The 26,262-nt window shown below is 36.7% G+C and overlaps 1 protein-coding gene across 1 annotated transcript in view; it reads right to left on the reverse strand.

Annotated features, from left to right (window-relative positions):
- Window positions 1-1,692: 1,692 nt before the first annotated feature.
- SGCD (sarcoglycan delta) overlaps window positions 1,693-26,262 on the reverse strand; it is a 319,572-nt gene continuing 295,002 nt past the window's right edge. The window contains exons 8-9 of the mRNA XM_070739007.1: window positions 6,510-6,633; window positions 1,693-1,980 (exon numbers count right to left, since the gene is read on the reverse strand). Of these exons, the coding sequence (XP_070595108.1) occupies window positions 1,807-1,980; window positions 6,510-6,633 (298 nt within the window). The 3' untranslated portion in view covers window positions 1,693-1,806. The remainder of the gene's footprint in view (window positions 1,981-6,509; window positions 6,634-26,262) is intronic.

The raw sequence follows: 26,262 nt of genomic DNA on the forward strand, positions 1-26,262 counted from the left end.
GGCATAGGCACAAGTCTCCCTCTTTTAACAGAGATGGTATATAGTTGTGTCCCAATACAATTATTATCCTGGGTGACCCCCTTGCATTTAAGTAGCTCAAAAACTACTTTGCAATTACCACTGAGTTAGCCAATGCTTTATAGACTTAATATAGTCACTAAAGCTGCACCCTTAACCATGTAAAGTAAACCTCGTAAGAGTGTATTTGATCTTACATCTGAGTAAGAATGTCTAGGATTACACTGCAAATCTAATCTGTAACTATGCATTTTACTGTCCATCAAAAGTGCACTTTACTGGTGTCTTCAAGTCTTTTAAACCAATGACTTGAAGCACCTAATTATATTTAGAAATGGCTTAATCCAAACTCTACTGAAACCAGTAGTGAGAATGTTATTTAAACTGAATCCGGCTGTCTTGCTAGGAAGTTCTTGGTGTGCTCTAGATCAGAAAGCCTCAAAACTGGCTTGAACCTTGTTAGAAGAGTAACCAATAACTTATGTGTTCCCCCAAATCTCAGATGTTATAGACCAGTTCTATTTCCTACACTATTACAGATGAATTTGGGGATCAGCTATGGAATCAATTGCATGAATCATGTGCCTTTTCCACGACAGAAGATGCAGTGTAGTGGTGGACAGAACATAAACCACTTGCTTCCTATCACCTTTTCTGAAGTGCAATTCATTTTAGGTTTTTGGTTTTAACAGTATGATTGAAAAGGTTTTTCATTTTGCTGCTACCATTATTCCTTAATTGTTATTTTTTTAAAGAGTTATTTTTAGGATATAATTTTTTGGCAGGGAATGTTTGTAATGATCAGATGGTTTGCTTCCAAGACACCATTCCCAGGCCTTTCTTAAAATCTCTTCTGATTATACGATATATGGTGGTGCAGTGGTTGGAATGCAGCATTGCAAGCTAACTCTGCTCTCATCCTGGAGTTTGATCCTCACTGGCTCAAAGTTGTCTCAGCCTTCTATCCTTCTATCTGCAAACCCAGATTATTGGGAGCAATATGCAAATTTTATAAACCACTCCAAGAGCAATTTGCTTTATATATGTTTTATATTTGTTCTGTTCTTCTGTTTACTGAAAGTCTGTAGCTTGGATATATTCTACCTTCATTTTTGGTTTCTTACTTGTGGAAGGCTGCCTTTGCTTTTTTGGTTTCATGTTTAGGTTATCTTTATATACAATACTCTTTCTCCACAGATACAGACATGGCCACAGAAGAACCAACAGCACAGGAATCTGTGTTCAGCATCATATAAATGTAACTTCTCTATCTCCCTTTCCTAGACAGCTGGGGAAACTGCAATTGCAGCTCTAGTGCCTTTACACATGGCAGATCAAACATGGGTGCAATCTCTTGTGACATGATAGAATTTCTTCTGAGAATTATGTTGATTAAATGTTACATGTGAACTAGCCTTTAAATTTGGAGAGGCTTGAAAACCCTTGACAAATGGAGGCTTATGTTCAACAATCTGGGAAGGATCTGCATCTAGTTCACTCATAGTTCTTATATTTTGATGCAGGAATGACAAATGCTACATCAAGAGGGTCACCCTGGAATTTCTTGTACTGAAACCTCGTTTTATGGAAAGGATATATATATCTATATATACTTATATCTATATATATCTATATATTTATATATTCACACACACACACACACACATGCACGCACACGCCCCCTCCCCCCAAACATACACACAAGTCTTTGATAGGCTTTCTGTGTTCTAGCAAAATTAAGTGGCAGCTTAACTGTCTTGCCATGAAGTCTGCTGCAAACAGTCTCTTTCAAAGGCAGATAGTTGGGTTTATCTGGCAGGTGGAGCTAGATCCAGCCTGGGACAGAAACAGCTTCCCATTGGAACATACACACAGCTCGTAGATTTTTTGACTGGATCCCGAAGGGGAGTAGGATCCCTGAGGCAATCTAGGTAATTTGATTTTTGAAGCCTCTAACTTTATCTGAAAGAGAAAGAGGAGAAGGTAAAGAAGGAAGAGGGAAAAATATTTTTGGTCAGGCTTATGATTTAAAACCCAGAAGGTAAATTAACTGTTCTGTAGTATACATATATATTCAGTGAAGAATTGGCAACACAGACCCCAAATATTATATGCTAGAGTTATATTTATTTAGGTACTTACCCGTACAATTTTGTATATAATAGTGATACCTCATCTTACGAACTTAATTGGTTCTGGAACGAGGTTTGTAAGGTGAAAAGTTTGTAAGATGAAACAATGTTTCCCATAGGAATCAATGGAAAAGCGATTAATGCGTGCAAGCCCAAAACTCACCCCTTTTGCCAGCCGAAGCGCCCATTTTTGCACTGCTGGGATTCCCCTGAGACTACCCTCCATGGGAAACCCCACCTCCAGACTTCCGTGTTTTTGTGATGCTGCAGGGGAATCCCAGCAGAGAAATCCCAGCAGTGCAAAAATGGGTGCTTCGCTGGCAACGGAAATCCCACCTCCGGACTTCCATGTTTTTGTGATGCTGCGATTTCGCTGAGGCTCCCCTCGCTGGGAAACCCCACCTCCGGACTTCCGTTGCCAGTGAAGCGGCCATTTTTGCGCTGCTGGGATTCCCCTGCAGCATCGCAAAAACACAGAAGTCTGGAGGTGGTGTTTTCCATGGAGGGGAGCCTCAGGGGAATCCCAGCAGCACAAAAACGGGCGCTTCACTGGCAACAGAAGTCCGGTGGCGGGCCATCCCAGTGGTGGCAGCTTGGGTTTGTAAGGTGAATTGAGTTTGGAAGAAGAAGCAAAAAAATCTTAAACCCCGGGTTCGTATCTCGAAAAGTTTCTATGACGAGGGGTTTGTAAGACGAGGTATTACTGTACATGGCATTCTTAAATGTGTGCACATAAATACATCCCGTACTCTCCTGCAAATTGCTAAGCTGAATCTATCCCTATACAAAGCCATAGCAAAAAGAAACATCCAGAGTTCACATCAAATAACACATCTTATAAATGTTGGCTGAGTAGCATCGTCTGCTTATGTCAGTGATAAAAGTGATGAACAATATTCACATTTATACCTAGATTCTACTGTAAATGTTTCTATCCCCAATACTATTTGCCTTAAAATGAAAATCTGAATGCAAATAATCCCTCAGCATTGAATGTAGAATGGTCAGGCAGTGCGAAGACAAGACTCTTCCAAGATGCCTATCTCAATATGGGACCCTAGGAGGAGGCACTTATGATCAGGAACAGGATTATGCCTCTTCATGCACTAAGTACTAAGTACTTCATGTCTTAAGTAAGAATGGACAAATTTTAATGCATTAGTCTGATATTAATTTGGAAAGTCTAAATGAAAATACAAGCTAAATTACTGTAATTGTTCTCCTATATTGTTCCATTGAAAGTGGAAAATGTTTACATTAAAAAAGTCATCACTGCTAGAAGATCTTTATAATTGCCATAATAAACAACGTTTTATTGTTATTTGTAGTCTGATATCATTTGATTATTCTTTCTGTGATAGTTTAATGATGCACAGGGAATCCATTGTTTGAAATATATAAACATGTGAATTAAATTTTCCATAAGCAGATATTCAGTGCTAGAAAAATTCAATATTATTAGATTACAAGTGACCAACAAAATGTGCAGTTACTGGGATAAAAGATGATGGTGCTGATATATTGAAATTGATCACAGAAAAAATTACCTACTATTCAAAATACTAAAACTAGACTGCCTTGGAGTTGCTGTTCATCCAAACGAGCTTTTAATATTTAATTTTTAAAGGATATCCTATTTACCACACACTATTCTCAGTCATTTCTCAGTTAAAGAGAGTCTGCTTTGATAACTCATTTTAAAAATGTATACAGAGAAGCAAAGGGAAGGGAAGACAAGGGGGAAATCTATACTAAGAGCAAAGTGCAATAGGATTTACCTTGAACTGAGGTTCTGCATCTATTTTCAGTGTTAGGGCTCAGTGAGATTCTAAAAATGTATAGAGCGTATTCAGATGTTCTCATGGCCACTGAATTTATAGCTATTTCCAGCTCTCTGGCATTTAGGTCAGAATTCTTTTGATGTTTATTTCACAAATTAAGTGCAATTTGATAGTTGCAGTAATTTTTAGGAGTAATTATTATTTGAATGGTAGTTAAAAGCTTTATGGAAGCTGCTTGGAGTTTGCCAGAAAATTTTGCTTGCATTATGTTTGTCTGCTAGGTGTCTGGTTCTGAACCTAGAGATTAGAGGTCTGTTGTGTCTATTGTTACATGAAACAGGATCTTTGGAATATGGGTGAAATGCTCCCAGTCTGGGCATGCTCTAGTTAACAGATAGAGAAAGTTTTGCTACTGTTGTTATAGTCGATTTGATGGAGATAAAGATTAGGAAACCTCAGATCTGGAGGCTGTTGCCCGGGATTAGAGCCAGAGGTAAGCAGTATTGTGAAGCAGGGATGGGTCCTAACTTACCTTGCTGCCAATTTGCTTCCTCCTGTGCCACGTGGCTATGCCCTGTGCACATGCACTTCATACGCGCATGCATGCATAGTGGCAAAAAATCCAATCCCCCCAAGCCAAAAACAATATAGCAATACATGTGCACTGCTGAAAATTCGGTTTCTGTGCATGCGGATAAGAAAAAAACCTGGAAAAAATCCCCCCTGCCTCCAATATCTGAATAATTTTTAAAAAGATGACAGTGATCACGGACCGGCCTTGATAGAACCAGTTCCATGACATTATCGTGATGCCACAAGTGGTTTGCTACCAGTTTGGGCGTAAAGGTCCTAGTGAGGCAAATGGTCACGAGGTAATAAAATAGTCTATAGATGAAAAAAAAAATAATCAGAAGGAATATGGGAAGTTTCTCTGAAAAAATGGTGAAATAAAGCTAATTTGAAAGTAAGTTAAAAAGTAGAAGAAAAGACTTTCATTCATTCATTCATAACAGCACTAATTATTCTAGGATTACATGTACCACTTAGTTATCACACCAATATGCTGTGAGTTTAGTAGATATAGTATTCATTGAACATTTCCCTAAAAAATATTGAAATATTCCTCTAGGTTATAAAAGGGTTGATAAAGGCTATTTTAAAAGTGGAAGTGACCTAATTGTTCTTCTTTCTTGAGCTGAAGATTGGAATGTGTTTGTTACTATCATCAGTAGGGAAAACCAAGGAGAGATAGGAGAATAGGACCTCACATGTCCATGGTTACGTGTTACTGATGGAACAAAATGTGGAGATAGACCCAAGCAGCCACAAATTTATCTTGGTTTGATACACTTTGATTATTGGGCAATGTGAAACTTTTACAGCCTTCATTGCAGAAACAGCTAATCATAGTTGTTGCCTTTAATAACTAAAAATTGGGACTACGCTCATTTATTTCAAACAAAACTAACAAAGTGTTAAGAAGTTATTGTATTTATATAATTACTTATCCAGCACATTTAAATTATATTAAAGTAATAAAAATATCTTTACAATCCCCAAAGGATGTCACTTTAGAGCACCCCTACTGTTTGGAAATGGAAAGTTGAAAAATTTGACCTGCCCTATGAGTATGCAGTGTTTTGGATTCCATTTTTGAAATTGTGCTTTATAAAATGTGTCAGCGCGTTTAAACATGCCACCAGAATACAGCATCTTAAAACAGCTACATATGGGTTGTTGGTGGTTTTTTTTTGTAATCTGGAATGGTTTTGGCAGGACATGCACTATGTTTGTGCCCTTATGCATTGTGAAGCACTGTTTGCATCCTAACTAGGAAGACTTTACCAGAAAACTTTAGTTGTAAAATGGGGTGCTAATAGTTTATATTTGCATGATAATAAGTTGAACTGAATATTAAAATATTATATTGTGTAGTTCCAATTATATTGAAATTGGCTTGGTACACTCTGATTATTGGGTAATGCCTGTGTTATTAAACTTGTGGACTATCATTGCAAGCTCCTAAATATCTTCAAAGATCTAAAGAGTTTGTTTTAACCCATTAAAAATGGGTTAAAAGGCTTTACAGATCAATAGGAGTGAGTTAATCCCACCTCACTAACAAAATAAATGATATAAGAGGTAATTATACTGGTCAAGAAAAACTCACTTAAAATTGTCAAACAAAATGGGAATTTAGTGGTACTACTCATGTTTACGGCTACATAAATCTGTTTCCTATAATCATTGCTATTATCCCAGCCTTTTAACACTAATTAATCAGCCTGCCACTTTGTATGGGAAAAGTACAGTTTGCATACAATGAGTTCCATCATCTTGATGAGAAACTTTAACATACTGTATTAGCTATCCATATTGCTTTTTAAAAGCAATGCTAAATGGAATTGCCACGATAATTTCCAGAACTAAATGGAATTATCATTCAATTTTTAAATCTGAAAAAATGCCTAAATGTACCAAGCTCTGTTCTGTACTCACTGCAAATTAGACAGCCTTGACAATAGACCAAAAGCATATGCTAATCTCAGCTCTGAGGTGTACATAACTTTCTCCGTACCTCACCATCTTTGGATTGCAGCTTAAGCTCCGTCCTGCATGTCGCTTCCAGGTTGCCAGCCTCAGCATTGATCAAAACTCCCTTGGGAGCCTCCATTACCAAAGAACGTGTTGGAGACTCAAGTCTGTAACATCAAAAAGGGCTCACATCAGTATCTGGATTTTGAAGGAGGAGGAGATTCATTTGCAACTTGAAAATATTTTCTCTGAATTGATACCGTATCTAAGAAAATACATTCATTTGAAAATAGTGCTAAGCTCTTACACATGTACCATTTCACAGTGCTATGCAGCCCCCTCTATGTCGTTTACAGCATATTTCCCCCAACAATCTGGGCCTTAATTTTACCAATCTCAGAAGGATAGAAAGCTGAGTCAACCTTGACCTGGCCAGGATTGAACCCTGGCAGTCAGCAGAATTAGCCTGCAATACTGCATTCAAACCACCGCACCACCACAGCTCTTGAAACACTAGTATTTCATTGACATGATGTTATATTTTCTTCATCTGTTCAAGTTAAACCTTTCTATAGCAAGCATTTATGACACTTTTGCCAGAGGGACATAATCTACTTGCCAGCTGATAGATAAGAATTGGTGTCCAGTGATATTTACTAAAGAAAAACAGGCCCCAGATACAGGAGATGCAGACCAAGAAGGAAGAGCCTAAAAGGTGAGTGAGGGAAAGGTTTTTAAAAAAGAACGAACCAATTTCATAATGCAATATTTTATTAAGGAAAAGTAATACAAAACTCCAGCCAAGTCACAAGCATTCTACTCACAGTCAACTTTTATTTCCTGTCTTACAAGTGTCCGTTGTGACCACCACCTGCAGTATGGGCAACATCAATGTGGTAAGAGAATTCCTCTCAAACGCAGCACAGATTCTCGCCACTTGTTCCTGCAAAACCTGTGGTCATCCGGGACTTTTTCCTTTACACAGACACCCACTCTCTTGAAACTGTCAAAGCCACCTTCAAATGTTCTTAGGAGAGGATGATTAATTTCAAATTGTCTTCAAAAAGCACATTGCACCTTGACAACCGAATTTGTTTTTGCGAACTCAAGAACGCAGAACGAGGACTCCTGAGGACTCGCCATTCCAAGGGGAAAAGAACAACTGAACGTTGCTTGAAGAACAACACATCGGCCCTGTGGCAGCCATTTAAAATTTAGATAACCCCTCTTTCAAAAGGTGGTGACTCATTACATGACAATGCTTAAGAACTGAAGCAATGCGTCATGAAATCGGTTCATTCTTTTTCAATAACCCTATATACTGCTCTTAACTTGGTAATATAGATATGCATGCATATTTCTCACATTCATAAAAAATTGGGAATATCACATGAATGTTTTTATGTGAAGTGGATGGTTATACAGTGGTACCTCATGATACGAACTTAATTGGTTCCAGGAGGAGGTTCGTAAGGTGAAAAGTTCATAAGACGAAACAATGTTTCCCATAGGAATCAATGTAAAAGCAAATAATGTGTGCAAATCCTTCAGGAAAATTCCAAACCTTAGAAGGGAGGCGAATAGAGGGCAGGGAGGAGCAGCTAAAGAGGGCGGGTGGAAGAAGCAAGGCTAGGCTAAAGGGTGAGTGGGAAGGAAGAAAGGCAAGGGGGGCGCCCCTCCCTTTTCTTTCTTCAAAAGACACCCTTTCAGTGCCTCTGCAAGCACGCTGTTCTCTCCAAAGTCTTTCCCCCTCCAAGCCGCCCCTCCCTTTTCTTTCTTCAAAAGACACTCTTTGCTGTTCTCTCCAAAGTCTTTCCCCCTCCAAGCCACCCCTCCCTTTTCTTTCTTCAAAAGACACCCTTTCAGTGCCTGCAAGCACGCTGTTCTACTTTTGTTAATGCAAAGTCTTTCCCCCTCCAACCCGCCCCTCCCATTTCTTTCTTCAAAAAAGGGAATAAAAGAAACCCCTTCATCCCATCAGCAGCGGCTTGGGTTCGTAAGGTGAAAATAGTTCGGAAGAAGATGCAAAAAAATCTTAAACACCGGGTTCGTATCTTGAAAAGTTCGTTAGAAGAAGCGTTCGTAAGATGAGGTACCATTGTATAGATTTTCTTAATAAATAATATTTTTTTTGCTATTACCTCACACTCAGATTCACAGAACTCTTAATAATTCCCAACAGTGAGGCAATCTTCTACATGTATACAATATCCTCTTCGTATTCTCCCTACCGGTACAAAAACAATTGCAAAGCTCTTCTTTCAGCATGTCATTTTATCTCTAATCTCTTGAATCAAAACTGGAAAAAGCAGAAATGGAGCTCCTAGAGGACTGTATTTTAAGAGGAAGGGTGGAAAAGAGTATACCTTTCCAAGACTTTGTTCAGTTGGATCCATACTTTTCATTCAAGGATAAGAATTAAATCTACCAGATCTGGTTACCAAAATAGAAATGGCTGCTTACCGGTAGCAAAAAGCTACAAAAACCTGTAGATTTTTATTGCATCTATGGATCATCTGGATTTTTAGGGAACAATTTGCCAATCTTAATTTTTGTTTGTATGACTAGGGGTGAAATGCTCCTGGTTTGCTCATGCCTATTGGTCATCAGAGAGCCGGTTGCGAAGATAGCACAAGGCTCTACCCACCCGCCCAGACACCACCAATTAGATTCTTCTACCCTCTGTGCATGAACAGAATGCTTTGTGCATGCGCAGAGGGTAAAATAACCCAAATGGCAAGGTCAGGTCCAGGTTTCTGGGCGGAGCCTCACACTGCCTTTGCGACCGGCTCTCCGATGACCAACAGGTATGAGCAAAGTTTGATTTGTTTGTATTCCAAAAGCGATAAAAAGTACCTGAATTTTGTTCTTCATTAAAAAAAAAACATTTTGCTAGCAAAAAACAATCTTGAATGTAGGCTGACATAATGTAGAATATTTGGACTCTATTAAGATGCTATTTAGTCATCATCAACATCGCATAAAACTTCTATCTCTCTAGGTCAAGAATGGAATAATCTGTTCTATGAAACCCACAGATAGTTATTTATAGTCCTGATTTACATTAGACAGTGGCAAGCGTGATAGCTTGCAAAGAAGTCACACTTGCCACCTTCTGTTAATATTTGAAAGCAACACTTTAAAAATCTTTAGATCTTTTTTATTTTTATCAAACCCACTTAGAAAGGATATTGAAGCTTTCACTGTGGCCTTTAACACACAATTATCTTGCGGTCAGACTTGGACGAAAGTTGCTGGATTAGCAAAGGTGCTAAAAATAATTATCATGAAATACAAGCATGTGACAAGCTTGCTTTTCATCAAATAATGCTGATGATCTGGGCGCCGAACTACTTAAACATTTATGACATAGTAGATTTGTATTAAGGTTTTATTTTGATAATAGGTTAACTCCTGATCACTAGGAGTCACTATACAACTAGTTTTCATCCTTATTGAGAGTCTTCAGGCATAGGAATCCTCCATACTAGTTTCCAACCCATTAAATAGTTGATCATAAAATATTTGGTATGAAGATTACCTATCACTGAAGAGTTTCAGTAAGGATGAACTGATTGGGTAATGTCTCTATTGATCATGATCTAATATACAAACTGTACAAACCTCCTTTAAGACTCCTAAGTATAATAAATATACAAGTCAGTGAAAGTTTTGTAAGATTCCTCAATTTCTATATTGTGTGCTTCAAATATTCTCTTCCAACAATAGATTATTAATGCTATTGAAAAAAAAAACCCAGATCAATGCCACTGCCTGATAATCTTCACACCTTGTTCACACAGCACAATTTATTTAGTTCCATTTCTATGCCACCTAACTCCCTAAGGACTCTGGTAGTCTAGAATGTAAAACACAATAATACATACACACACAAATTATTACTGTACGTCTTAACAAGTGCCAAGAAATAAATGGCATTTGTCAAAGTGAGAGAAATGAGTTATTATGATTGTGTTGGAGACAAGAATTTCTTTACTATAGGAAGTTATTATTAGAAAGAGGTATTACCACTATTTAGTAATAGTACTAATAAGACTTTCTCAACTCTCAACAACTCTGAGTGACAGACAGTTAAAAAAAAAATAACACTCAAGAAATAATTAGCGGTCCCCAAGACAACATATAACTAGAAAATCCACTCAGTAGGATTCAGCCTACATATTTCCCCAAAGCCTGAAAGAACAAAGGATAATTTTGAGATCTTCAGACTGGCAAAATAGTCTCTTCACAACTATTTGACAGCTCACTCCAAATTTAGCTTTTTTTAATCACACTGTTTTCCTGTTTATACATTCTGCTTTTTCTAACATTCTGAGCTGTTTCCACCAAGTTCCTTTCTTTTTTTCTTAAAACAATGAAAGAAAAGGAAAAAGGTAGGAAGAACAGTTAACATAGGCCAGCCAGCTTGAGCTGGTATAGCTCAACATACCGGCATTGGATACTTACCTTGCTATACTGTTTCTTGACTGGTTTTGTCTACTTTGCTTAAATACTCTTTTCTCTCATGTTTGTTTCTAGAAAATTATAATCAGTCAGATGGCAGGTGGAACATGGCACCTGCCTACCTTCTAAATAAGTTCCTTGGCATTGTTAAGCTCTATGCTGTGGAGTCTCTTATCCACAAAAGTGTAAAACATTCCTTTTGTCAGTTTGAAAATTCCTAGAGTAATTTATTGGAGGTCAACCTATCAAGTTGTACTGTGCTTTTAGAGATATTCATTCTCTTGAAGCAATCATTACTTATCCAGATTTCTAGTTTTCATTTCCTGCCTCATATGGAGCCTCATTAATCATTTCAGAAGGAGGACAGTATTTAAGATCATCGTTTTTGCTATATTCCTGGTTTTAGTGGTACACACAGTGGTGCTTTTGTTCTTCTGTAAGTAGACTTGAAATGAATCGTCACAATATCAATGTATCAAATACTTTCAAATGCTATTATTTTATTTATTTATTTATTTATTTATTTGTCAAACAATTATAGGGTGATAATTTGTACATATAAAACATTAGATAAGTAATGATAAAAAGTAGACAATAGGACAGGGACGGTAGGCACAATGGTGCACTTATGTACGCCCCATTATATGTCTATCAAATGCTCTTTTTTACTATTGTTAGATTTTCAAAGGATCATGTGTGAATTGCTGCAAACTTCTCAAGAATTTTGAAGTACCCAAGAATAGAACTTGGATCTACAGAACTCATTCTTAAATCATTAGGGTCAGTGGTCTATAGAGAGTCTCAGTCATCTGGGTCATGCTTGTCCCAAATCCTTTGGTTGATAGTTGCCTTTTTCAGGAGGCAACTGGACTTCCTTGTTTTTCTTTTGAAGTTGTTTCACTTCTCTTCCAAGAAGCTTCTTCAGCTCTGACAGGATAGTAGGGAATGGGAGGATTTATACAGCCTTCAAGGAATATAAATAGTGATGAGATCAAAACCCTATAGCCATGGCTAATGCATAGAAAAGGAAAGTTGGAAACTGAGCATAAGTTATCAAACACCGTTGGATTTAGGAAGACAGCTTCAGGAGAAGGCACTCTACCATCTCTTTTAAGTTTTAAGGTTTTCCTGGTGATAAATTATTATGTCCAAATGCCTAGAGTCAAATCATTGTTTAAGCAACTCCTCTCAGAATGTAATCTTTATTTTATCAAAATCAATGATTTTTCAGACATACCTCTGTGATTCTGATAAGTCTCATCATCCAAAAATCAACAATTTCCCTCCAGGAGGACTCAAAAACAAAGACAATAATGATGCCCATTGATCAGAACTTAATTAGCCAACATACTTTTATTTATTTTTTTTAAAAATGCACCTATATTTTATTCTAATACTTGAACATCCTGTTTGGATGGTCAATAAAATCCTCCTATGACAAAAATACATAGATAGCTTGTTGGAAAAGATGTTGCCAAGAGATACAGGTAAGATTCACAATGGAATTTTCACTTTATCACAAAGGCAGACAGAACAGTGAAACCAACGAAGGATCTTGTAGTTTACCATAAAGAGGATTCTAAATATATGGAACAGCCTAGATAGATATTCTATGGCTTGGTGTGTCCTTAAAAATAACCACGCAGGAATGAATTCACTGAATTCAGAATTACATGCTGGAGCATAATTGCAAGGAAACCTCTTTTTCTCTAAACACCTTTTAAACAGCTACTTCGGTTCGTCTATATTCTGATGCCTGTAAGTATTCAAGAAACCATTCAAGAAGACCATGGAAACATAAGTATAAGTCATCTTAAAGTTGGGAAAAATAAAAATAGCAAAGCCTAACAATGCTGAAGAGGTTGGTGATTCTGAAATCATCTTATAAACAATATTTGTAGGGTGGCATTGATCAATAAAGGCAGGCAACATCATTGTGGTTATCGCAACAGCTACATTTTGTAATTCCAATTATATGCGTTGGGTTGGATTGCAAGCCTGTTGATGATTTGGATCTTTCTGCATTTGGGTCATGTTTCTTTATTGTACTGATGATAGATTGGCTAATGAAGAGCTTAGTGATAATTCTTAAAAATGCATCAGTTTTAATTAGTAGTTATGATTGGATTTATAATTTGACCCAATTTAAAAAGATTCTGAACTGCTAACAACAAAATATAAAGTTAAAACACTGTATAAATTGAATTTTCAATTTATGGTTTTCAAAATATAACAACAGTGCAAATGCTGCAGAGAAGATATTTCAAAATAGAAGAGGGATCTCTAGATCAAAAATCACTATATTGTAAGGTCTATCTATATAGAGCTCTACATGGAAAAAGAGATGCCTGGGGTTTAAACTGGCTTTAGAAAAGGCCAAGGAGCATGAGACAATATTGTGCTATAAACTGGCTAATTGAGCAACTCAAAGAATAATTGAAAAAAGTTAGTATATGTTTTATTGATTATAGAAAGACCTTTGATTGTGTCAATCATGTCAAACTGGGAAATATACTTAGGAAACGTGAATTCTGGAATATCTCATTTTCTGTATCACAACTATATACAAAATGTACTCTATGTACAGACAGAATATTGTGAAACAAACTGACTCCAAGTTGGCAAAGAAATGAGACAAGGCTGTGTGCTTTCCCCTTATTTTATTTAATCTATAATTGGAATATATATTAAGGAAAGCAGAATTAGAAGTAGATGAGGGTTAAAGGACCAGTAGGACAAGGACAGGTTCAGATCATCATGGATAACATCCACTAAATTGCTAAGAGATGACACTGATTTGGTGGCCCATAATCAACCAATCAGTTTATGCTAGGCTGTCTCATGCTGCCATAAAGGAATATACTTATAATCTATTTCTCAACTTAGGAAAAATGGCCTATTTAGTATGAAGGTGACTTGGAGCTTTTGTGGTGCCAATGAAAAGAAGTAACTATTAATTATGATGGCAGACCTTTCTTAATCATTGTAGCTCATGAACTGAATACACCCCTATAGAAATACCAAGATAATCAGCCTCTTTGTAAACATGCCCTCAATATCATGGCACACAATAAAATATTTATCAAGATCATTTATTGCATGGCACCAACATCAATCTTGTTTTCAATTATGTTCTAATGAAATGCACCAATTACTGTTTGAATGGTGACATACAATTGTAATTTCATTCAGCAGATAAATCTTGCTCAAACAAGCTTTTCAAGCATACTTTCTTCCAGAGTATTAATTACAAATATAAACAAAGATGCATTATTATCTTGGTATTCTGCAATAAATCCAGGGATTTAGTATACTGTAACATGCTCTTCTGTTTGACAGGTTTAATCACCCTGCAGTTTCCAACAATTATGCTGCACATTCATAACAAAATCCAAGATTTGCGGCAGTAGATTCTGAACCTGTTCCTGTGATTTTTTTATTTAAAATGGTCTGTATCTCCTTTTACATGTAGGCAAAAAAAGATGTTATCTATTATAATATTTTTAAATTTAAAAATCTCAACTTGTTGTTTCTCTGTGTCATATATGTGGGTATATGCATATTTATTTATTTAGTCATATTTATGTAGTGTACATTGGAAGTGGTAATCCTTTGAGAGCTGTACACAACAAAATTTTATTTTAATGTATGCCGATTAGTGTACATTTACAGTGACAATAAAATTATTCTAACTTTAATGCTCGAGGCCTATGCTTTCTGATATACAAAGGATGAAAATTCCTTTACTGATAGTCATTGAGAATAATAATTGCAACATGGCTTAATTTAAACTATACACTGAATCCTGATGATGTCAAAACTCAAAAGTATAAAAACAATTTTGCATTTTGTTATATCAGTAAAGATGAGGATGGAAACACTTTATGGTGTACAAATCTTCACAAAGAGCTCATTGATAGTATATGTTCTGCTGCAAGAAATACATATTGGTTGAAATAAATGAAAATGGCTGCAGATCATAGCATGCATCTTGTTATATGGAAATGATGACTGGATATTTTAGGAAGTAAATGAAAGTAAATTGAATGCCATGGAAATGGGTTGCTTGTGAAGTAAGTGTGTCAAAAGAGAGAGGGGGTGGGGAAAGTCAATAATGACTTGGCTGGTGCAAAAGTAGTCCAGAATGTTGAAGAATTTTGATAATTACAAATGCATTATTTGTTACTGTTTTCATTTTAATTTTCTTGTACTGGTCTATGACCTGAATAAAGATTTTGATTTGATTTGAAAGTTAAATGGAGTCAGTGAAAAAAGAAGATAAGAAATTTAAAGACAAAAGCCAGTGCACAAATCAATGTATGGATGTGATAGGAAGCAAGGACACAAAGGCATGAAGATGTATAGAGAAGGTGCTGGTATAAACCAGATATTAAAACTCTTCCCATGTCCAAATATCCCACCTTTAGTCTCTTTTATACAGTATGTATCCCTCTTTGGAGAGGGATACATACTCTTTTGCAGAAAGGTCTTCTGCAGTCATGACATAAGCCTAAGATTGAAAATCAGGCTTGTCAGATAATAATAATAATAATAATAATAATAATAACAACAACAACAACAACAACAACAACAATAATTTAATATAATAATAATTGAAGGCAAAGTGGATAAAGAAAAGACCTGGTCATGGCTTACAAGTGGAACACTCAAAAAGGAGACAGAAGGACTAATACTGGCGGCACAAGAACAGGCCATTAGAACAAATGCTGTCAAAGCCAGAATTGAAAAATCAACAGACGATGCAAAGTGCAAACTCTGTAAAGAAACAGATGAAACAATTGATCACATACTCAGCTGCTGCAAAAAGATTGTACAGACTTACTACAAACATAGACATGATGCTGTGGCACAGATGATCCACTGGAACTTGTGCCGGAACTATCATTTACCAGTGGCAAAGAACTGGTGGGATCATAAGCCCGAAAAAGTAGTCGAAAATTAGCAAGCAAAACTACTGTGGGACTTCCGACTTCCAACTGACCGAATTCTGAAGCATAACACACCAGACATCCTAATTGTGGAGAAAAAGAAAGTATGGATCATCAACATCGCAATCCCAGGGGAGAGCAGAATTGAGGAGAAGCAGCTAGAGAAATTAGTGAAATACAGACATCTAAAAATCGAGCTGCAACGACTTTGGCATAAGCCAGTGAAAGTGGTCCCAATGATGCTTGGCACACTGGGCACAGTGCCAAAGGATCTCAGCAGACATTTGAAAACCATCATAATTGACAAAATCTTCATCTGTCAATTGCAAAAGGCCGCTTTACTAGGATCGGCAAACATAATTCGCCGCTACATCACGCAGTCCTAGGTGCTTGGGAAGCTCCTGACTGGTGATGAAATACAAAATCCAGCATAGTCATCTCGTTTGCTTTGTTGTATTGTCATAATAATAATAATAATAATGACTCGGAGCAGCTCATAACAACTAAAACATCATATACAAATCCAATGTTTAAAAAAGTCTTTAAAAAAAACCCTATTAAAAACAATCATACAACCCAAACACACCATCCATAAAGTCAAAGGCAGCTAATATATCAGTTCCTCCATGCCTGGCGACATAGATGAGTTTTTAAAAGTTTGCAAAAGGCAAGGAGGGTGGGGGCAGTCCTAATCTCTGGGGGGAGCTGATTCCAGAGGGCCAGGGCTGCCACAGAAAAGGCTCTTCCCCTCAGTCCTGCCAAATGGCATTGTTTCGTCGACGGAACCCGGAGAAGGCCAACTCCGTGGGACCTAATAGGTTGCTGGGATTCGTGCAGCAGCAGGCTACATTTTTTTCTATCCTGCTCTAGGAAGTGGAGTAGAAGCATTTGAAATGTGTATTTACAGGATACTGTGACGAATAAATTGGGTTGTCAAAATCAGAAATGAGGAGGTGATAAGCCATCTGGGAAAACCAAGGGAAATAATCAGAACCATAAAAAAGCAAAAGTTAAAATATTTTGGACATGGGATGCAACATCCAGAAAAATACACCATACTTCACTTAACCTTCCAAGGAAATATTGAAAGCAAACGAGGTCCAGGCAGAAGAGGAACATCATGGCTTCAAAATCTAAGGGACTGGTCTGGACAAAACTCAACAGCACTTTTTCATATGGCTGTTGATAAAAATAGGATTGTCAACATGATCGCCAACGTCTGATGATTGATATGGCACAAGAAGAAGAAGACCTTTTTGCCTATACTCTGCATTGCACTGCTTGTCCTGAAAAGGAATAATATGATTGGTATGTACCTATGATTTTTTTTTTTTTTGATAGTCAAAGGCTGCAGATATTATGCAGAGGTTGTTAAGGAAGAAACTTTTGAAAGTTTTTCAGGTAAGATAGGTTTGGAAGAAAGGAACTGGGGAGGAATAGAAAAATCAAAAAGCAGTCTGCATAAATGCATCTTAAGAGTGGCTTTTCTTATTATCCAATAAATGTTATTCTGGGGATCCTGATACAGAATAGCTATAGAGAAATAACTTCAACAACCAAAACTGAATCAAGGAAGATGGTAAAAAGGATGTGAGTTGGAAATTTCCTATTGAAAGATAATAAAAGTGATTATATATATGTTGCAGGAGATGTATTTATATATATATATATTAAGGGAGATTAGGATGGCACCATTTCGGCCTTGTTCTGGCCTCATCAGCTAACCACACCTTTACTGGGATTTGATCTGCCAGCTTCTGCCTTGTAAGGCAGAGAATTAACAGCTGGGCCACCGGACCTGATCCCTTCAGCTCTGTACCAGGGAGGGGCTATATGTTTTTTTATGTTGGATCACCCTGGTATATTGAAGGAACGTCACGGCTCCTTTTTTGCCTCTAGGCCCAACCCAGGGCCATTTCAAAGCAGTTAATTTATTCATTTATTCAAATATATATATATATAAATACATCTCCTGCAACATGCTTCCTGCTTATTTTATTTCAAGGTGGAATTGGCATGTTTTGAAGACTTATGGTCTTCTTAAATTTCAATGTCATGAGACCATATCAGCACTCTTCCTCTTGGGAAAGCCTCACAAATTCGATAGAAATCAGATTTCTGAAGTATGTTTTGAGGAAAAAACCACTGGGGACCCATAGCTGAGGAGTAGAGATCTGTTTCTGAGGTTGATGCAGAGATCTTCCTACACTTCCAAGGATGCAGATGCCTGGAAATGCAGTCAGAAAAGACTGCAGGGATAAGAATGCTTTCTTGAGGAGAAAGATTTTTCTTAGACGTAATTATGTTTCGACAGCAGTAAAGGAGTGGTTAAAAATGCTTGAAATGGGAAAGGGCTTAAGTTACCTCAAAGTCATAATTCAAAACTAAGCTTGGAATATTTCCAAAATGACCAGGGGTTTTGCACACCTCTATTAGAAAGAAGCATTTCTTAGTGGCACTGAAAGATTAACAACTGTGCGTTGAATACAAAAGCATTAAAGCCTTCACTGCTGGAACAATGTATGACATTATTCTTACTGTAAAGGTTGCTCTTTACTGCTCACCTTCTAACTCATGAACTTATCCATGCCGAGTCGTCAAGCCCTTCACAGTATGTTTTTCAGAATACAACCTGACAACATTTGCCTCACTTCATCTTTCTCTTTCCGCATATCTTCAGAGTGAGCTCTTCTAGTAATTGATTTCTTACTAATTTGGAGCCACAACCTTAAAAACGTAACAGTCAGCAACCACAAACTTGAAATCCAAGAGGAAAACCAGCAATAATATGTAACCAAAATAATAATAAGATGTTACGCTACGATAAATAACTCAGAAACAGCTAAAATTTTTCAGATTGAAAACTCTCTAGAAATAAATTAAACTGGTACAGTGATACCTTGTCTTACAAACTTAATTGGTTCCGGGATGAGGTTCTTAAGATGAAAAGTTTGTAAGACGAAACAATGTTTCCCATAGGAATCAATGGAAAAGCGATTAATGCGTGCAAGCCTAAAATTCACCCTTTTTGCCAGCCAACGTGCCTGTTTTTGCGCTGCTGGGATTCCCCTGAGGCTCCCCTACATGGGAAACCCCACCTCCAGACTTCCGTGTTTTTGTGATGCTGCAGGGGAATACCAGCATCGCAAAAACAGGTGCTTCGCTGGCAATGGAAGTCCGGAGGTGGGGTTTCCCATGGAGGGGAGCCTCAGGGGAATCCCAGCAGTGCAAAAACGGGTGCTTCGCTGGCAACGGAAGTCCGGAGGCGGGACATCCTAGTGGCGGCAGTGGGTTTGTAAGGTGAAAATAGTTTGTAAGAAGAGGCAAAAAAATCTTAAACCCCGGGTTTGTATCTCGAAAAGTTTGTATGATGAAGCGTTTTTAAGATGAGGTATCACTGTATTTGAGTCCTGTAGATCCCAGAAACCTTCAATATAATAATAATAATAATAATAATAATAATAATAATAATAATAATAATTTATTAGATTTGTATGCCGCCCCTCTCCGAGGACTCTGACAGGTTGCACCATAGAACTGGACTATAAGTCCTCCAGGGATGGGCTTCAAACATTTTAGCAATGGATTCTCTCCCTGGTTGCTGGGTGTGTGTAGCCATGGTGGGCATTGTCTAGTTGGCCTCCTGCATCACATTGGGAAGAGGAATTTTTGCCCTCCCCAGGCTCCGGAGGTTCTCTGTAAGCCCGAAACAGGCCATTTCCGGCTTCTGGCACTTCCGGGAGGCCAGTTTTTTACCCTCCCCAGGCTCCTGAGGCTTTCCTCGCACCAGCAGGAGGGCAAAATGACCTCTTCTAGTGAAATTTCTCATTTCCAGCCTCCTGGAGCCTCCAGGAGACCCATTTTTGCCCTCCCTGAGCCTTTGTATGGGCCCTGCATTTACCTGGGATGGGGTGTGAGGGGAAGTGCCAGTCAGGAGTGGTATTTGGGGGTTTGCTGAACCACACAGAATCTTCACTAGATGATCACCCGAACCTGGATGAACCCAGAGCTGCCCACCCCATGCACTGGACTCAGGTTTTAGGAGAGGCCATTTGGAAGAAATACCCTTGAACAGTGAGTTGATCTTCCCCCTTTCTTCTTGTTCCAGGATTTGTGTGTGTGTGTGTCACCAATTAGATATTGCCTTAGCTGACCTACAAGTTATTCTCCAACTGCAAAATATAATGGCTCCAACGAATATGGTAAAATCCTGAGAATGGTGAAACCCAAATGGCTACATATACAATTGCTGATGAAAATGGATTATGCTCATACTAGACAAACTGCTCCCTGAACAGTAAATTAGGAAGCTTTTGACTTTTTTTTTTGGAAATGTACTACTGTAGCCCAAAGATATATAAGCTAGATTCTGCTTATTTTCAGGGCTGCTCAGTAAATTGCCAATGTTTTGGGGGAAACCTGATACATATTTTATTGTTTGCACGTCTAATAGAATTGTTGTATCTTCAAAGTGACTTGGTTGCTTCAGGCCAGAGGTCCCCACTTTTGTGGCATGGTGGCCTGGGGGAGAGGGGAACCAAGTCATGTGAGCGGCAGAATGGCATGCACACAGGTGCAACTCAAGTTGCGCCAGGGGCAGGCATGCACACGCATACACAGGCATCACAACCTGCACAAGTGTGCATGCATGGAAGCCAATTGCTCATACATCTCAAGTTGTGTGCATACATATGCAGTCCCTCCCTTTGGGTAGCCTGGTTGTGAACAGACCACAGCCTGCTAGTGGCCTGTGCCCCGGGGTTGGCGACCTCTGCTTTAAGTGACTTGGGTCTTGGGTGCCACACCTCTCTCTCTCCCTCTTTTCTCTTCTGAGGATCTGGGTCTGCTTTACAAACAAATAAGCAAAACAAACACACCTAAAAATGATGACTAACAGGAAAAAAAGTGTAACCTTCATACCTTAGTTCTTGCAATCCTATGATATTTTGTACTTTTTGTATGTTTAAAATCTGATAAAAGCTTTCAATCATCCAATGAAATTAAACTTATTCCCCATACTAATTTATTATATGTACTTTCAGAATGAAAGGTCAGGTTGTTATATTTAAAGAGAACTGAAGGAATACTATAGCAGAAATGATGTCAACTTACATCAGGCAATTGTTTCTGGGATTATCTGATTCCTTGAAACTTGAAATTTACATCTTCTGTTAAAATGGAAAAGGGTGAAATAGATGTACACCAATTTCAAATAGAACACTTTTTTTCAAAATAAGTGAAAACTTGGAAGCAAGCACTCTGGCATTGAACACAGCATTGTCCTGCAACTTGAAAATGGATTTCCTATTTATTTTAAAAATAAAGAATATAAAGAATAAGGCTAATCATGACAAAAAAGGCAGCTTTTGGATGATGGGAATCTACAGATGAACCAGACATTTGACTAGTTTTAATATGTTTCTGTTTTTCTATAAGGAAGGAGAATGTACTAGCTAATAAGTTAAAATGCCACAAAATAAGCTAGTACAATTAGCCGAGTAATGTTAGTTATTTATGGCATATATACTGTAGATATTGATTGTAGAATAAAGACAAAACTTCTATGGAGATTCTCAATCTCCCGTGTCATGGTTGTCTCAAAGGTGCCTTTTCCAAAAGGCAACTGGAATTTTTGGTTTTTCCTTTGAAAAACGTTTCACTTCCCATCCAAGAAATTTCTCAAATTCTCTTGAATTAAAGAAGCTTCTTGGATAAGAAGCAAAATATTTAAACAAACAAACAAACAAACAAATAAAATCACCCAAGAATGTCCAGTTGTATTTGGAGAAAGCACCTTTGGGATAACAGAATAGCACAAATAAAAACATTAACAATGTATTACATTAAATTTTCTGGTGACTACATTAATTTATAAGGAATCTAAATCTGAATCCCAGTATGTTGTACCTCCTGAAGTGAGCTTATGTTGTGTGCAAATGTTAACTTAATCTGAAGAGCTCTCTTTGGGTGATGAATTGCCTGTAACCTGACAGCTATTTCCAAAGAGCATTTTAAAGACTTGACTTGGTAATGACATCTGTGGCATGCTCATTTATGTAGAATCAATTGATAATGATTCCACCAACTTAACCCATCATTAACCATTTGATTTCTTTGGGCTGTGACTTGTCTTTTAATTAACTTTAATAATACGACAAAAATGTCCAATATTTCACCCCAGCAAACATTTTATTTGAAATCTATAGATTATTTTGGATAACAGACTTTTGAAAAAGATGAAAATTAATTGAAATGTCATTTGTCACACTGTGGTTAACTTTTTCTTGTGGCTCTCAATAGATGTTATTTTGCCCTTATTCTATCATATATTTCTTTTAAAAAAATTAGAAATGCATGTTGTTGTTTTAATGGGAATAAATGTCATTAATACAATGGCATTTAATACATTGCAAAAGATCAAGTTACACATTTTTCAACCAAATTGGTTGAATTTTGAAGATTTGATTCATCAAATCCAGAAGAGAAGTTGGCATTGAGGAAATAATTTTGAATATACTTACTAGAAATTAAATCCAATATTTCTCTCTATGTATTATATGCGGCTGCAAAATCTTTTAATGAAATACCTAAGAGATATGGTATATAGGATTAACCTACAAATGGAGGTAGAATGTCTCTTTAAGATACTCTTAAATTAAAATTTAAGTAACCAATTGTTGATGTCAACAATAACCGAATTCTGATCCAAACTACATCACCAACTAATTAAAAGTACCCTGAGAAATTATCAATTATTATAGAGACTAAGAATGTATCAGGAACCATATGGAAAGTAATAGCCTATTGAAGAAAAATTGAAAAATACTGATACTACAGTGATTAATAAATTTCATCAGAATACAGAATATACTATAGAACAGGGATGACAAACTCACGTCATCATGGTGTTGTCACGTGCTGTATCAGGACTTTCCCTCCCTTCACTAATCTGGGTGTGGGCATGGCCCACACACCCATGGGCCGGGAGTTTGACAGCCCTTCTATAAAATAACAGAGTTGGAAGGGACCTTGGAGGTCTTCTAGCCCAAATCCTTTTTTGCAGGAGTGCCAATACAATGTCAGACAAATGACTAAGAGAACTAGAATCATATAATAATAACAATAACAACAATAATATAATAACAGATTAAATTCTATGATGATACCTTTAACATTCTCAAACAGCAATATCTGACTGTACCAGAGTTCGACAAGTAGATAAAAATACCAATATCTAAACATTTGATTCACTGATGAATCATACTAATATTAATTAATATAATAAAATTATAAATTATGTTAATAATAATAATAATAGTGCAAAAAAGCTAGACTTGAGAAGAGAGTCACACATTGCAATATCACTTTTACAAAGAAGTTGACGAAACAGTGGACCACCCCATTGCTATAAATAGATTGCAGTGATTACTAACATCATGACAACATAGCAACAACAGTGAATTGGAATATTGTGAGCAAGAAATGAGGGGACACAAAACAGACAAAGTAAGAGAAAATGAAGAAGCGAAAATGTTCTGGTACTGTAAATGAGGAGCTTTTATAACATTGTCAACCATTATAATTGAATGGATTCCAAACCTAATAAATATGCTAGTAAATATTTTATCCACTGGAAAGAAAAAAAAGATAATTAAGATAATGAAATCCTCAGGTTAAGTACTATATATGCAACCTTAGCACTCACACCGCTTTCTCCACAAAATGGTACTTTATTTTCAGACACTGGAGTAAACAGGACAGTACAGAAATCTCCAATGGTTTCTATGAGGGTGTTTGTGCGTGAAATGCTATGCAAACCTGCCCTTTTGTATGTGGTGTCACACCCACAGACAAAAGGATTTATAGTATGATGCTACTTCTGGCACGTTGCCTGTTTTCACTCTACCCTAAATGCAACCCATATATAGTTCCTCTCAGAGGAACTAATTCATCAGACTTTGACATGGCCATATTTTCCTACAACTACTGTTCCCAAATGATACTCAAACAAGCTGTATTAACACATTAACACGTTTCCAAACAATATGGTCTTTAATCCATCCCTGTCTGTGTTCTCCCCCTGCCCTTTTAAGTGGCTATTCAAAGAAATATCATAATATCAACAATTTTGGAATCAACTCCTCCCGGAGATTCGCACCGCCCCCATCCTCCCAATGTTTCGCAAAGCTCTGAAAATACATCTCTGTCAACAGGCTTGGGAGCCCTACGAACTTTTGGTATCCCTGGCCCATGAATGAAAAATAATGAAGATGAATGTGGATGTCTGTTTCTTAAATGTGTAGGTGTTCTTAGAATTAATACAAATTACATTTTTATATTTTTAGTAGTGAGTTTTTAGTACTTTGAAATATTTAAATATTAGATTTCTTCATGTATTGCATTCTTTGTTGTGAGCCGCCTTGAGTCCCAGGAGAAGGGCAGCATAGAAATCTGATTAATAAATAATTAAATTTTAAGCATTTCAGGGATGCAGTTTAACCAATAAACTAGAAATAGTCTACAAATTTGCTCAGTTGCAAAATGATTTATATTAAAAAATCCATGGCAAATCAGTTATCATATCTTTTATTTTAGAAATGAAACATTTAAATAAAACATAATTTAAATTAGAATTAATGAAATCTAATTAATTGCTTTCAAGATTGAACTGTTAATTTGTTTTGTTTGTGAATCTTCTCCCACAAGGTACATACATGATAAATGCAGTTCTTTGATATGTCTTAGTTTACAGGCTATATTAAAGATCAGTTTATCAATTAAACAGTCTTTTGGCTTCCCATTAGGTTTGAAACGATGCAATGGGAGTTCCTACAAGTAAACATCATAGTGAGGGATAGTTTACTGAAATAACAAAAAAACCTGAAGTTTGTAATTCTTAGCAGCTTATAAATAATGACTAAAGCTTTTCTTTCATGGTAATATCATTTTTATAGAGATTTTTAATTCATTTCTATTTTACAGCTGTAGAAGAAACCAAGAATATTCTGGAGAAAACTTGTTTATATTGTTACTAGGGGTTCTTTTTTGGGGGGTGGGGGAGTGTAGCAAGGTTTTGATATGAATAAAGGCTGCAGAAACTTGGTTAAGGTTGGAATAAGATAGTATCTATATTCAGTGTTCAACAGGAACAAACTATAATATAAACTTCCTGATTGAGTATTTGAACCAGTGGAAACATGTTGGTGATTATACTGTCTTATGGATAGATGCATTTGTAAATTGTGTTTTTTCACATTCATTTCTTTTCAAGTGTGCATTTCTTTCAATCTTGTTTAAGAAGAAATGTGTGAATTTTGGAAAGTAATATATAAAATAACAAACAAAATTCGCACTCAAATGTAACCATTCAGAAGGTTGTTAAACCATTCAAGTTGTTAAAGCGTGGAACTCATTACCAGACTCCGTAGTATCATCCCCTAATCCCCCAACATTTTACCCTTAGACTATCCATGGTTGACCTCTCCAGATTCCTAGGCGGTCAGTAAGGGGCGTACATAAGCGCACTAGAGTGCCTTCCGTCTCCTGTCCTATAGTCTCTCCTATATCTCATATTTCTTCTCTACTATATCTTCTATAACATTCATTGTGTATTATTGTGTATTGCACAAAATAAATAAATAAAAATAAAAAAAAATTTAAAGGTGAAGAAAGATGGATGTGGTGTATCAGACAGCTGTGTAGTGGTAAATGACGAAGAGCCTGGCAGAAAACCTTAACCCAGCACTGCAGATATGGCTAAATATGGAATCAGATTCATAATTATTTGATAAATGAACCCAATCAGTCTGACATCTCCCAAATTCATTCTTTTTTTAAAAAAACCTCAACATTTTTATTTTTTTCAGGATGAACATTTTCTGAGATTGTTGACTCAGGTAGAGTTATAAATTGAAATAGTTAAAGTTTAGACACTTTATAGATTGAATACAGAATATTGTATCTCTTTATGTCTCTTAAAAAATAGTGGGTGGGAGAGAAGAATTAGAGATTTTTTTTTAGGAATCACCAAGACAGACTTCAACTGTTAAAATTATTTGAAGTGATACTTGATTCTTTTCTGTCTAACTTCTATGGTACACATATGTAACTTATGATGATCCATGGGCCTTAAATGTTGTCAAAAACTCAATAAGAAAATCTCTCAAGCTACATAATAACATAAAGAAGTGTATATAAACAATCAATATAATCCTCTTCCCGATCTGAGATTATTGGCTCATAGATAAACTGATCCCCATCTGGCCATTTCAAGTCTGAGGAAATAAGATCATTAGATCCATTATTTGTTAACAGAATGCATTTTAAGAGAGTTGAGAATGAACCTGTTATTAGTTCTCATACATTGACTCTGTAAATCATCTT

This window comes from Erythrolamprus reginae, chromosome 2, assembly GCF_031021105.1.
Source record: "Erythrolamprus reginae isolate rEryReg1 chromosome 2, rEryReg1.hap1, whole genome shotgun sequence".
Lineage (NCBI taxonomy): Eukaryota > Metazoa > Chordata > Lepidosauria > Squamata > Dipsadidae > Erythrolamprus > Erythrolamprus reginae.